Source organism: Thamnophis sirtalis, unplaced genomic scaffold, assembly GCF_051295495.1.
Source record: "Thamnophis sirtalis isolate CommonGarterSnake01/CBP01778 unplaced genomic scaffold, rThaSir2_p1.2 scaffold_12, whole genome shotgun sequence".
Taxonomy (NCBI): Eukaryota; Metazoa; Chordata; class Lepidosauria; order Squamata; family Natricidae; genus Thamnophis; species Thamnophis sirtalis.
In genome coordinates, this window is record NW_028261392.1 from 58,019,185 (window position 1) to 58,034,026 (window position 14,842).

Consider the following 14,842-nt stretch of genomic DNA (forward strand, 5'->3'; position numbering starts at 1 on the left):
CAAGGTTTTGGTTTTTCGCTAATTAAAGTACATTCCAGTTAAGCTTGTCTCGGCATTCATTACTGGATGGAGGAGGGGGTCAGAACAGAAAATCATTCAAATCAGTGAAAAGTGCAAAGTTTGATTAGAACAGGGAACTGAATTCTGTGCCAATTTTCTAGCTGAGAGAACTGTAAATTGGAAGGAAGTTTTAAAGTACATTTTGAAAGAAATGATGTCTATAAGTTCAGAAATAGCATCCCTAAAAGCTATGAAAACTCAGTTCAGACAGGCCGGAGAAACAAGTTTCAAAATGGGTTGACCATTCATGAATCCATGAATGCGCTTATGTCACTTAAAACACATTGATTCTTTAAAGTCTTGGTAATGACAGAGTAGAATTCAATGTAAGCCTCTGCAAAGTGATGCACGTTGAAACAAAAATAAATAACTAAATCAATCAACTAATATCTATGCACACACTAATGTCACAGGGGACCTGGGATAACTTATTGAGAGAGATCTCAGAATGGTGGATGACTGCACAATTAAAATTTCAACCTAATTTCTGATGGATAAAGCATTAGGTAAATTTCATGTTATGAAATATTTGGAAACAGGTGAAAGGATAAGTATAAATTTAGGTAGTATAACATCCTGATTTTAGTGGAATGCAAAAAGAGAAATAATATTCAATTCTGAGGACTGTGAAAGTGATTCCAAAATCTGTGTCCCCCCCCCCCCCTTAAATGCTTCACAGCTAATTTAAGATACAATTTGATTTTTAATGGGGGCAATTTGAACCTTGTTCTAAACCAAGTTAATGACCTATAGGCTTCCTCCACATGAGTAGAGTTCACTTTTTGAGTAAAGTAAGAACTATATGTCACAGTGGGGCAGGGGGCATCAGGATTTTAGAGATGCTTAGGTGGGGCATGGGCAAAAAAAGGTTGGGAACCACTGGTTTAGACCAGTGTTTCTCAACCTTGGCAACTTGAAGATGTCTGGACTTCAACTCTCAGAATTCCCCAGCCAGCATTCGCTGGCTGGGGAATTCTGGGAGTTGAAGTCCAGACATCTTCAAGTTGCCAAGGTTGAGAAACACTGGTTTAGACTGTTGTCTTGTCATCCAAGACATCATATGCAAGGAGACTTAAGAATATTCCTGAGCTAGAAAAGTTCTGGAAAGAAGAAGAGTGGGTAGATGGAATCCAAAAACAAGATTTTGAAGATTCATTCACCTGTATGAGATTTCTGGAAACATCTTACAAAACAAAATGTTAAAGACAGCATCCATAAAAACTAATATATAGTTTCCTGAAATCCTGTAACATGTTTATATATTCCAATGTAACACTGTCTCTGTAGTCCATGAGTATATTTTTGGCTGTCAATTTCACTGTATTTCTTGCCCAATTGTCTCTTTTATGTCTCCTCTAAACAACACAAAAAAAGAAGCAGCTATTTATATAGATCAACATCGAAATCCAAAGAATGCTTGCAAAGCACTGAAAGACAGTAAATACAAAATCATCACTCTGTCTAGACTATAGCAGCTGTTCAAATAAAATTCATATGAAGAAAAAAGTACAGTAAATACGGCACATTTTCTCTTGACAAAATAATGCTGCCCGCTTATCTTTAATTTTCTCTCCCACTGTGTATAAACCAACCTAAGTAGAGTGTATATATCCAGAGACTTGACAAAAGACAGATTTCTATGAATTCTAACTGACTGAATAAAATCTCAGGTAGCAATTTAAGTGTTTAGAAAGAAGTCAATCAAAGAATTAATCCTGAATGACTGGGAAGACCGTATGAGAGCTGTAACGTAGCTGCTGTTGAATCAACTGAAAATTAAAAAAAATGTAAAACAAATTCTTTGTGTATCACACTTGGCCAATAAATCTATTCTATTCTATTCTATTCTATTCTATTCCGTCCCATCCCTCTGCTCTATTCCAATGATATCAAAATATTGTTAAATAGAACAATCCTATCTAACTTTGAAACAAGAATCTTGGCCTGATACACACAAATTGATATAGAGAGCTGTTAAAGTCAACATGTCAAATTTTGCCAGAAGCTTTGGAGGTTATTTAAAACATAATAATGATTTATTAGAGAAAGGACAGTAACTACATTCACTAATTTATTAGTGAATAGAAATCCCTTGTGGACTTTTTGCTAAGAAAAAAGAAAGAAAAATAATGAACTTGTGATTTATGGGTTTGATGATTAGAAAAGATAGACTATGGAAAGGAGGAAATTATGCAGCAACATTAGAGAAAGAGTGTAAAATATAAATGTACTTTGACCGCTATTAAGACCAGAACTTGCTTCCTTACTTTTCTTTATTTTTTTTATATTTTTTCTCTTATTACTTTTCCTTACTTTCCTTACACTGCTTTTCTCTTCAAAATTTGTTTTTATTCATTTAAAAAATTCTTTAATACAAATTATATACAAAAAGTGTGTGTGTTTGTGTACATATATAAATTGTATATAAATATATATATATACAAAAAATGTGATTTTCCCCCTGAATGCCATCACTCTGCTGTCTTTCTCCCTTATTTTTCTGGTATTTTATTAGCCAATATCCAGAGTTCTTTGGAGTTAGGCATTTGTACACCTTGTATAACTAAATTGAAAACTCCATCTTAAGTGAAAGAATTATTGGCCCTGTTATCCTGAAGAGTTGCCTCCTGGACAGAAAGCAATTACTTTAGCTTTTGAGGATTCAATAGGTAAAACTGAGTTATATTTTCAGAATGCTATCTATCTAAAATATCTCCTAAAAAAGAATGCAAAATAAGAATGACTAGCTCCTACAAGTTCTTGTTGTTTTTGCTCCAGGAATTCTTCCTCACAACAATCTAACTTATTATGATTGTGCCTATAGCTTCCTTGAGTTATAAATTTCTTGGTCTGCTGCCCAAATCATGTCGGAACAATACTGGAAAGCTTCTAACATTCTTTTCAAAAAGATAGCAACAGAGAACTGAAATTCTCATTCCTCCAGCATTTACTCGAAGCAACAGTAAGCAGAATTCCAGCATTTTCAGTGGCATCCTATTTCAAAAATGACTAATTCTAGATATGTGACTGTAGCCACCACTTGGCCGTATATCATTATAAACCATTGTCTAAATGGCTAGATACTCAAAAACACTTACACATCAACATATAAAAAAAATCTACCCTATTTTTCATGTTATTCATTTTGTCCCACACAAAAAGAGCAAATTGTTTCACCTACCTGCACAGCCAAAAGCAAGATGATACCTGGATGAGGGGCTGAATTTTACACAACACACATTTGCCTTTGCCTCAATGCTTGCTACTGAATTGTCCAGGTTGGTTGACCATAGCTTCACTAAGGAGAGATAAAAGAAACACAAGCAAAATGGGTAGATTAAGCTGCAATTGCTTTTATGGGATTTTCAAATGAAGTATTTTTTTTCCTTTTATTATTTCACTGCTAAATAGAAATATAACAATAGTAAGCAATGTTTACATGTGGATCTCATGCAATCTTCACAATGGATTAGTGGGAATTCCAAATGCTCTGCAAGACCTCTTACAAAATATATATGATATGATGACATCACCAGCCACATTCCCTGCACTCCAGACAGGGAAGAAAGACAGCACTCAAACACAAGAGATTCTAAACTATCTTGGGACATAATGCAATAAACCAACATGTAGCCTTAATATAAAACCAAAGCACAAGAGACTTATTTTTAATTTCTGCTGAATTTTGTTTAATATTTTTGAGTTTTATTCTTCTAGAAAATATTACACACTAGCAAAGTTTTTGGATTAAGTCTTTCAAACTTCAAACATTTTTAGTTTAATGTTTACTTGAAACTTATAGTCACCTTTCCTATTAACTGAACTGATAAAAAAAAGAAAATAGACAGTATGATAAATTTTTACCAAACCCTTTTCAATCACAGTTCCAAAAGCAATCAGATTTTTTTTACAATATGGTAAACATCAAGTTCTTTTCCTGCACAAATCAATAGTCAAAACCCTTTTATATAAAAACAGAATGTATTTATCTTTTAATTACTATTCATAAAATGGTTGTTTGATTATAGTACCAACTATTTTGCCCATTGCTTACATTTCAAATTCGAAAACATGGCATGATGCTATGGTTACTGTATTAAGTACAGAACTGAACATTCAGAAAATGACTGCTGTAGTGCCATAACTAGTCATAAAATAGAAATAACAGAACTGAAAGTATAAAAGCAAGTTAAAGAGATACTTTGTTGTGACTGCAATACAATTTCACACACAAAGCTTAAACACATATTTGGGAAAGAAGTTGCACTGAACCTATTTCCTCATATTTCCATGTGGCTTGAAAGTATATAACTTACTTTATTATGTGAAGAATCCTACACATATATTTTATTATCAAAAAGTTTTGCATATGATATTTGTGCCTAGAGAGCCAGTGTTGTGTAGTTGTCAAGAGAATCGGGTTCCAATTCTTCTGTAGACATAGAAACCAGTTGTATGACTAGGGGTCAGTGATTTCTTCTCAGCCTAAATCAGCATCTGGGTCTGCAATAAGCTAACTAATAAACAAAAATCTTTATAGAATTGAAAGCCACTGTGAAATAGTAGCTAAGCTGCTGAAATAGAAGGGTATTGTGGCCCAGTAGGAGCCATTGGAGCTGCCAACAGACTCCGACAGCGAGGGACCCTATGAGTCGGCTTTGGAGGACCCTAGACAGGGTTCCGACTCCGAGCAGGGCGCAAAGAGACTGGTTGGCCACCAGGAGGCGCCTGAGCCTTGGACCAGTGGGGAGGAAGCAAGGGAGTGTGATCTGGGCGTCAGCAGTGGGGAGGAGCCAAGGGAGTTGTTCCCGGATGCCCGGCACTGGAGAACTAATAGGCGTAAGGAACAGTTGCGCAGTTACAGGAGGTAATTGCACTCAGCTGGTGGTAATTAGGCTCCTCTCAAGACTATAAAAGGAATGCTTGTGCACACGCCCCTTTTGCAGGAGTCAACATCATTCCTAACGCTGGAGAAGCTGTTATCTGTCGAAGTCTGAGTTGCTGCCAAGGTTCTCATCTGTTTGTTATGCTTGGCTTTCAGCCACCGAGGTTTTGGTTTCTTGCTAATAAAGTGCTGTGACATTCCAGTTAAGCTTGTCTCGGCATACTTTACTGGACGGAGGAGGGGTTCAGAACAGAAGGGGTAAAACCCAAGTTTAGAAACCATAAAGGTGACCTTGTCACTGTCTTTCAGAGTCAGGTTCTGCAACAAGTCAGCTGGTAAATAAAACTCCTCCTCACTAAATGATAATAGCTTCCCTTTAAGAACTAGATACAAACAGTAAAAAAAAAAGAACACTGCAGCTATTAATTCAGCTGTGGCATAGTGATGGGTGGGGTGGAGTGGGGAGCAATACCTTTTGCATCATCAGAACCTGAAGCCAAGAGTTTAGGATCCATCAAATTAAAGTCCACACTCCAGCATCTTTTCTCATGCTCCTGTTTTGTCATGGGGAACAGAAATAGGATAGAAAATTACTTCTTCAATATAAGCAAGGTAATGATGAAATACATAGAACTTTGGTTATTTTTTTATTGATAAAACTTTACTATTTCTCTTCTACCCAATATAACTGGCTGTACTGTTTGTCCTCAGCAAGGACACCAAGAGAGCTATCTCGATGCCTAATTAATTTTTTTAAAAAAAATGCATTTTGAAGATCTTACATTACTCTTACAATGGTAGTTTCAACTTGCTAGTAATCCCTTATGGAATTTTTGAAGAGGCAACTGCTAAATTTTACCTCTAAAAACAAATTAGCCACTTAGTATGATGTACAAGCAGTATGTTTGTCTACAGATTCAGTTCTCAGAAGAACTTTATTTAATTAGCACATCCGTTTCAATATTCTAGCCTCCTCAAACGTGATTCCACATATGCTGGAGTTTCTAATTTAGGATTGGACATTTTAAAGTCATTTTTTTTTTAAAAAAAAGTTCAGTTTAATAACTTCTACTACTCAGTTTTCAACTAGAAGCAAATTAAAACTTTTTGAGAAAACAAGAATCTGAATGCGGTCTGCAAGCTGGAATTCTAAGAAGCAAGTGTATTGGCTTGTATAAGGTATTATACTCCTATATTTTTATTTGGATAATCTACTACCAACTGACTCAGTGAATCAAATATTTCAAACTCTGTGCAAAGCAACTAGGATATAAATTATTGCAATAGTTTATTTGAATAATAAATTTAAACATTCTACTGAAACATTAATACATAAATTTTCTCACAATCTTAAACAATCTCCAACCTTATATTGTTGAGCATCCTTATTCATCAATTAATTTTTGATTTTAAATGCTTTGTCCACTGCAATGTTTTCATTTTTAGTGCTTTAGTAACAACTATTTTGTCAATATCAGAACCATTGAAAGTACGAAAGTGATTCTGGGTGCGAAGGACTAGCTGCTGGATTTATTGTCAAGGAACAGAAATAACAATACAAGAGATCATTTACTGAAAGCACGTGGTGCTTTATAAGGTTTATTTGTGAATGCTAAAAAATCATGACTCTTTAGATTTCTTTTTAACAAGAATTTAATACGATTTTTTCAACAAGAATGTTAACAAGTTTTTAATTTTATCCATGGTGAAACAGTTAAAAAGGACAAAATGGATGTTGAAAGCAACATACCACAGGACAGATTTATCACATGTAAATTATCAATGGTTCTGGCATCTGCAATGCCAAACCATAAAGCAAATGATTAATGACACTCATCTTCAATGAGCTGTGGTGGCTCAATGGTCAGAATGCCAGCAATTCGGCAGTTCAATTCTCACCGACTCAAGGTTGACTCAGACTTCCATCCTTTCAGGGTCGGTAAAATGAGGGCCCAGATTGTTGGGGGTAATATGCTGACTCTACAAACTGCCTACAGAGAGCTGTAAAACCTTGTGAAGTGGTATATAAGTCTAAGTACTATGGCTATTTCTATAACAGAAGAGCCAAGTCTTTTGGCTTAAGAAATGAAACTGGGAGGCACCAACTATGACACTTCAGATTTTAAGGCCACAGTAAGGCCATATTAGAGCAAACACCATACATGTTGCACAAAGTCACAGTACTCTTTGCAACACACTCCTATACATACATATATAATACTATTTTGTTCATTTCCTATAAACACAAGAACACATTTATCCATTTTTCTTTTGCAGCCAACTTTCCCCTCTCTGTTTTGCATGCACTTACATGCAAACCACTTATTCTCTCATACTCATTTATTTCTTACAGAGGCCAAATTGTCTCATCTGTAATCATTTTCTCTTAACTCTACTTCTTGGTAATATTTTTGATCAAATTCCCCATAACAAGACCAGCATTCCTTTACCTGATAGACCTTTGAACGTTGACCTGTGAATCCATCCCATAAGATCACTGTTCCTTCATAGTCACTGCTGGCCAAAAGGTTTTTGTGGTAACTACTCCAGCTGATACAGCTGAAAAAGAGAGGTAATACAAATGTGAAAACATTTTATTCTACAACTATGGGTGTTGTATTAGATAATGTAATAATTCAGACTACTTTATGCATCCCCTGAAGATTTGCTAGTTTCATACCCTGGTTGTTATTTAGGCCAAAATTCTAAATTCAAATGGGATAAAGCAAAATAAAGCTAAATTTATTGGTGTCACTAGACTTTAGTATATCAAGAAACATGTATTTAAGAAGTTTAAGTTGAAAATATTCTTTCGATAGCGGTTGCAAGAGAGACCCTTATTCAACAGACTGGAAGAGGTCATCTGCATTCCAAAACAAAAAAAACAGAGACTTTAAACAGCGTGTGCAAACTATTATACAATATTCTTAATTTCACATATTAGAAAAATAATGCTTAGGCTTATCTAATGTGGAATACAACCCTACATGGAAAAGAAGATGCCAGATGCTCACATTGGCTTAAGAAAAGACTAATTAATGTTATGCTGATGCATGCTAAATAACTGAAAATGAAAAAAAGAAATCAGTTCATACTCCATTGGACCTGACTGTGTCCATTACATCAAGATGTGTGATGTGTTCAGAAAATGGGAATCCTAATGTCACATTGTCTTCATAAGAAACTTATATACAGGTCAGGAAAGCACGGTAGGGACAGAATACGGTAAAACAGACGTGTTCCAGGTTGGCGAGAGGTAGTAGAATGTGAGAAATTTGAGAAATCTCCTTTTATTTATTCAACATAAATGCTGAATATACATATTAAGGGAGGCTTGACTGGAAGAAGAACATTGCTTTAAAACTGGGGGAAGAAACATCAGTAACCTATTCTATACTGATGATACTACCTTGATAGCCAAAACTGCAAAGGATCTGCAAACTCTAATAATAAAAGACAAAAAGCATAGTGAAAAAAGGAACGAAAATTAAATGAAAAGAAGACCAAATCAATGACAATAGGTAGAACAACCAGTCTTAGAATTTGCAAATGAAGATACTGAAGTTATAGCTTCTGCCTTTTCACATCAAGCATCAACAGTAAAAGAACAAGCCATCAAAAATTCATTTCAAACTAGCACTTGGTAGAAGAGCTACAAAGGTTCAGGAAAAGATATTCTAATGGCATCCAATGGATGCAAAAACTGGACTTTAAACCAGTCGGATAGGAACATAATTAATGCTTTTGAACTTGGGTGTTGGAGAAGACTCTTGACAATACCATTGGCAGTACCGTGGATCATCAAGCAAATTAACTCAGAATTCTTACTCAAGGAACAAATCACCAGACTCAAATCATCCTACTTTGATACGTTAAGAGAAAACCCAGCCCTCTGGGAAAGTTCTAATGCTGGGATTGGCAGAAGGAACGAGAAGAAGAGAATGACCAACAAAAAGGTGGATGGACTTGGTTTCAATGACATTGGAAGACCTGAAAGGCCACCTTAGTGATAGATTATCATGGAGAAAATCTAACTATATGGTCAGAAAAAGCTGAAAATAACTCAATGACACGCAATTAATTGTTTCTTAAGTGTAAATATATTTGAAATGTATGCCATATTTGTCATTATATTTCAATCAGCCATTGAATTCGATATAAATTCCTGTTTTAGGTGTCAACAGAACAAATTTAATGGCCTAATGACATTTTTTTATTCTGCACTAAAGGACAAGGCTTTGAATAGTCCTTAGGCCTTACAAAATGTACAGCATGGCACCTTAAGTCTTAATTAGTTTAAAGCAGAGAAACCCATACCAGTATGGTGCAAAAACCTAGCCATTAGTACCTTCCAAATCTATTTTCCCATTCTATACTATTTCAACACGTCCTACTCTATAAGGCAGGGGTTGCCAACCTTTCGGAGGTCAGGGACCACTAAATTCTTAATTTTAAATCCCGTGGACCACCAATTTGATTTTTTTTAAAAAAAGATAAATAGTATTTAGTGCAATATAAACAATGCAAATAGTTTTTCTTCAGACCATCAAAATTTTCTCGTGGACCTGCTGCTATAAGGCATGTACCAGGAATAATTTATTCTCAGCCGAACATATCAAGTTATTTTATCTACATTGCTATTTCACTCACTCCAGATCACTGCAGGAGGGATTTTAGAATCCCAGAGACTAAATGGTCCTATAATAAAATGTGCTTTAACTTCCTTGAAGGTACAGTATGTAATACATATATATTTATCACTGTGATCCCTTTCAAGATAAGCAACTATATGTAGAGCATAGCAAAAAAGAAACAGGCAATAAGCCAACAAAATTAAAGGCATGAGATAAAAAAGTAGATATAGCTAAATGCAGTTTACACCAATACAATTATATGTTTCTTTTTATTCTTGAAATTGTTATTTGCTTCCACCATATTCATATAGTTTTCAATGACCTGCTGAAGGGCAAAAACCTGATCTATATACTTCCTGCCTAGCATAAAACTCTTAAGCTATTTTGGATGTGTGTTATCTACAGGCAGTTTTCAAGTTATGACTAGTCATTTGACGATCACTTGAAATTAGAATAGGCTCAGAAAGGATCCTTTACGGCAGGGGCCTATCTGGAACTGGACTGCGGAAGAGGCGGATAGCATTGCATCTGCATGCCCCCATTTGCACGAGCAGCGGGCGAGTGCGTACACACTGCATTTGTGCCTACCACTCATACAGAAAAATCCCCTCTCCCCTTCCTCCCCCGCCAGTCCGCAAAGGTTGAGGAACTCTGCTTTACAGCACAAAAATTACTTCTGACTCTTGTAAAACATTTCACCACCATCCCACCTGCAAACACAGGACTGCATTTTGGATGCTTGGAGACCTGTTTTGACTGGTTGCCAAGCACCTCACAATCCAGTGATTTCCAATCTTCTCTGCCAGCTTCTTCCAAAAAACAACGAGGAAGGGAAGTTTGCAAGCTACTGCCATCTGCTGAGTGGGCTCTCTCCTAACTTTGGGGGCTGGCTGAAAGAGTTGCTGGGCTTAAGAAACGGGGTTCAAAAAGGCGAACTCTTCTGCCCGTGGAAGAAACACTGAGAAGCTAATGAATGCCGTTATTCTGAAGGCTAGAAAGATTTTTTGGATAGCTTGTAAATGCAAGTGCCAAGCTGCGGGAGCTGGGGAGCAGGCAGAGCGCCACGTGGCTTGGCGCCTTAGGGATTCTCCCTAGGTCAGTGAATGACACTCTGCCCGGCTGGAGAGGGGGTTTGCCGGGAGGTTGCTCGTGAGCTTGGTCACCTCAGCCCTGCTTCGCCCCTGAGGCTGTGCCCGGCTCTTTGAGAGACAGTTCGCAAGGGACCAGCCGCCCGGCAACCCCAAAACAATAAGCCCTCCCCTATAATAAGCCGAAGGCCGTATTTTGTAAGTAAAAAGAAAATAAGACTCTGTCGTATTTTCGGGGAAACACGATACTACGTGAAGTTACGTTCACGCTATTTACAAAGGAAATGTTTTTTCTCCATGCTACGACGATTCTACCTGAACTGAACCAACTCTAGACACTATACAAGAAAATAAGATAAATAAAAATATACTAATGTAAGAAACAGGTACACAAGGCTCTGCCCCACTGGAAAAGCTAGATGTTTATACTCTTCTAAGGCTGGCATTGTTGGTGCCACACATACTTCCAGGATGTAGGGGCAATCACAAAGGAATAGCTTATTGGGTATCCCCCCAAGATGATACTATTTCATAGATGGAATCCACCACATGCTGATCCTGCAAGATCTTAACAGATGGACAAAAGCCAGAGAGATGCCATAGATATCAAAACCCCAAACCTTGAATGGTTCTATAAGTGGCTAACCAGCATCTCTAATTATACCTGGAAGCCAAATGGAAACCGGTACAGCCTGTGAAGTAATAGCAATAGCAATAGCAGTAGACTTATATACCGCTTCATAGGCCTTTCAGGCCTCTCTAAGCGGTTTACAGAGAGTCAGCATATTGCCCCCAACAATCTGGGTCCTCATTTTACCCACCTCGGAAGGATGGAAGGCTGAGTCAACCCTGAGCCGGTGAGATTTGAACCGCTGACCTGCTGATCTAGCAGTAGCCTGCAGTGCTGCATTTAACCACTGCGCCACCTTGGCTCATAGTAGAGTTGTCACATTGGCAAACCGAGGTATGACTAGAACTACTCATACTGCTGGATTCTAATTGGTCCTCAGCAACAGCCTCGTGTAGAGGGCATTGCAGAAATCCAAACAAGAGATGACTAAGACGTTACTGACCATGAGAAAAGCCTCCCAATTCATGAAAGGACATAACTGGCATACCAGATGCATCTAAGGAGTGGCTCTTCTTGTCACAGCTGCCACTTCTTCTTCAAGCCAGAGCCAAGAAGTATAATGGTATGTATGACAGATGTTACGAGACTGGGCAAAAAGAAACACTGCCAAGGGAAAAGTCAGATAGGAATGAGCATAGCCCATAGCTAGATAGCAGAAGGGAGAAGAGGCTCAGAAGAGATCCTTCCTAATTTCCCGGACCATAGAGGGAAGTGAGGGAAAGAGGGATTTGTACTTTCAGACTTGCAAGATTGATCTCAGCTCCCACAGGGAAAACCAGAAAGGAATCACAACTAGATAAGCTAATTCTACTTTATTGCAAACTACACTAACAGAATCCTACAACTCTTCCACAAATTATGCACAATTCTGGTCACAAGTAGTGCAACTTCATCCACAATTAATGTTGGTAAATCACTGGCCATGGAAGATTCTTGTTTTCACAGCCACTCAATTCTGATTGAGCCTGAGCATTTTTTACCCCATTTATGATTCAATATGTTCCAGGCCCCAGGGTCATGGGCCAAAATAGTTGGGTATCATCTAAGTATGGATGATATCTGATATTACCCAGTAAATTCATATAGCAGTTGTGCTGAGCCCTAGGCAATATTGCAAAGCAGGGGCTTCAGTCTCTATTGATTCTCCCCACTCCTTAAACACCAACTGGAACTAAACTCAGAAAAGAGAAGAACCAGTGAAAAACGACACATCCCAACTCTTAGAAGGATACTATGACTGCTGATATGGAATACTAGCCTAACAGCCGCAGTGTAACCCTAAAAAATGCTCTCTAGCTATTTTACACCTACATAAAATAACCAAACAAAAAGATTTTAAAAAAACAAACAAGTTCCAAACCACAAATGAAAAACTGTACTATTGATACCAAAGTCTGGCTTTTTAAAATTAACTCGAGATAAATGAAACAAGGGATAATGGAACAGCAGGGAAGCAGGCCCACCTGTATTTTGCACTCATTAAATATCCAATTAATGCCTCTTTAAACTTCTTCACACAACATAAATTTTAATTCTATTTTAATTTCAAAATAAATTATCACATAATGTATTGAATTTTCTTCATTTTCTAAAAGTGTTCTAAGTTAAAAATGAGAAGATACGTTTTCCATACAGCATGCTGGGAAGCTTGTGTTATTAATGGAAAGATTAATGAATATGTTATACATTCCATCTGTTGAAATAATTTTGTTTATATAACATGTCATTGTCTACTCATGCTTGTAAAATATGCTATGAGAAAAATCCAATTTAAAAAAAAACAAGCTACCCTTAGTAAATAAAATGTTAGGTTAAATAAATAAAGCAACAGTCCTATGTCAGATCTTGTAAGGAAAAAAAACTTCAAACTTTTAACTTTTCAATACAGGTCATCCTCGATTTACAACAGTTCACATAGTGATCAAAGTTACAATGGCATTGAAAAAAGTAACTTATGACCAATTTTCACACTTACGACCATTGCAGCATCCTCATGATCCTGTGATCAAAATTCAGATGCTCGACAACTGATTCATATTTATGACGGTTGCTGAGTCCCAGGGTCACGGGTATTGCGACCTTCTGACAAGCAAAGTCAATGGGGAAGCCAGATTCACTTAACAACCATATTACTAACTTAACAGCTCCTTTGATTCACTTAACAAATGTGGCAAGAAAAGTTATAAAATGGGGCAAAACTCATTAACAGATTTCTCACTTAGCAACATAAATTTTGAGCTCAATTGCGGTCATAAGCTGAGGACTACCTGTACATAGGTCAAAGTGAAAATAATAATGAATCTTGCATTAAGAAATCATTGATAGTCTGCCTTGGCATTCATTTTTGTTGCTTTTATTTCCATTAATATTATAAGGTAAATTACATTAGTAGCAAAATACATCTATCCTTACTAGAATGCTAATATCCAAGAATAAGCAATCGTCAGAGCTAAAGATAATTAACCTGATTTGGATTCTTTATGACAAATTGTTTACCAAAACATTTAAACAGTAAATTCTATCATCTTGTCACTGAATAATCTTTCTGCAGAACCATTTAATGTTAATTAGTTTTTTTCTTTTAAAGAAGAGAATAGTTGTTAGTCAAGAACTACCTGTACAGGAAATACAGGAGACAAGACACTGTTCTTAATTTTTAAAGTCGAGGAAGAGAAGCAATACATACCTGATTTTGGAATTACATGTCATTTCATTTTCTGGATAATGAATATCAACTGCATCCTGAATGACTGTGCCATATTCATAGACTTTAATCTTCTTTGTGACTCCCGCAATAGCAAAATAGTCACAGTCTCGATCAAATTCAATACTAAGAAACAGAAACAAAAACACAAAAGCCACAAACTTATCAATATAACATATAAATAGTTTTGTTATAATGATGCATATTATTTTTCAGAGAACATCATCTTCGACTTTCAGGTTAAGATTCCAAAATCTCTATCTCCTAAGTTTGCAAAAGGGTACCTTCTCACTAAATTTTCTTTCTTGTTGGTTCATTTTTACTGGATAGTATAAATTTAACAGGAGAAAGGAAATTTAATCCAGAATAATAAAACAAGAGAAAGGAAAACCATGTGGGGAAGTAAATATTATTCCTGATATTTTTTTTATGCAAAAGATGGACTTGAATTGTTCAGCATTGTATAAAACAATAGACCGGAGCCAGGTTGGCTATTTCTTCTAAAATTGCCACATTACCAACTATCCCAATGTCAAGGAGGACAATTTATCCATAAAACCTAAGAATTGTACACAGTTTTTGCATATGAGTTAGTGTATAATTGTGACTTCCTAACTAAAATAAGTGGACTCTGTCTATTGTTGGCTATCCTTTCCTTTTCTCTATCAGGAGCAGCATGGGAAATAAGGGATGCAATTATCATCCTAGAACGTTACAAAGAATGCACTACAAATAATTGAATTTAAGACAGAGAAATTTCTGAGTGATTTTAATGGAAGCAACCATTAATTATTTGATTTAGTGTTGTCTGACTCCATATATATAATGCAATTAAAACAA

General features: G+C 36.4%; 1 protein-coding gene across 3 annotated transcripts in view; it reads right to left on the minus strand.

The window, feature by feature from the left end:
- The window catches only part of COP1 (COP1 E3 ubiquitin ligase), a 104,351-nt gene that overhangs the window by 47,459 nt on the left and 42,050 nt on the right, over positions 1–14,842 (minus strand). For all 3 annotated transcript variants that reach the window (XM_087726785.1, XM_087726786.1, XM_087726784.1), the window contains exons 12-15: positions 13,985–14,128; positions 7,396–7,504; positions 5,418–5,499; positions 3,242–3,358 (exon numbers count right to left, since the gene is read on the minus strand). In XM_087726785.1, the coding sequence (XP_087582911.1) occupies positions 3,242–3,358; positions 5,418–5,499; positions 7,396–7,504; positions 13,985–14,128 (452 nt within the window). The remainder of the gene's footprint in view (positions 1–3,241; positions 3,359–5,417; positions 5,500–7,395; positions 7,505–13,984; positions 14,129–14,842) is intronic.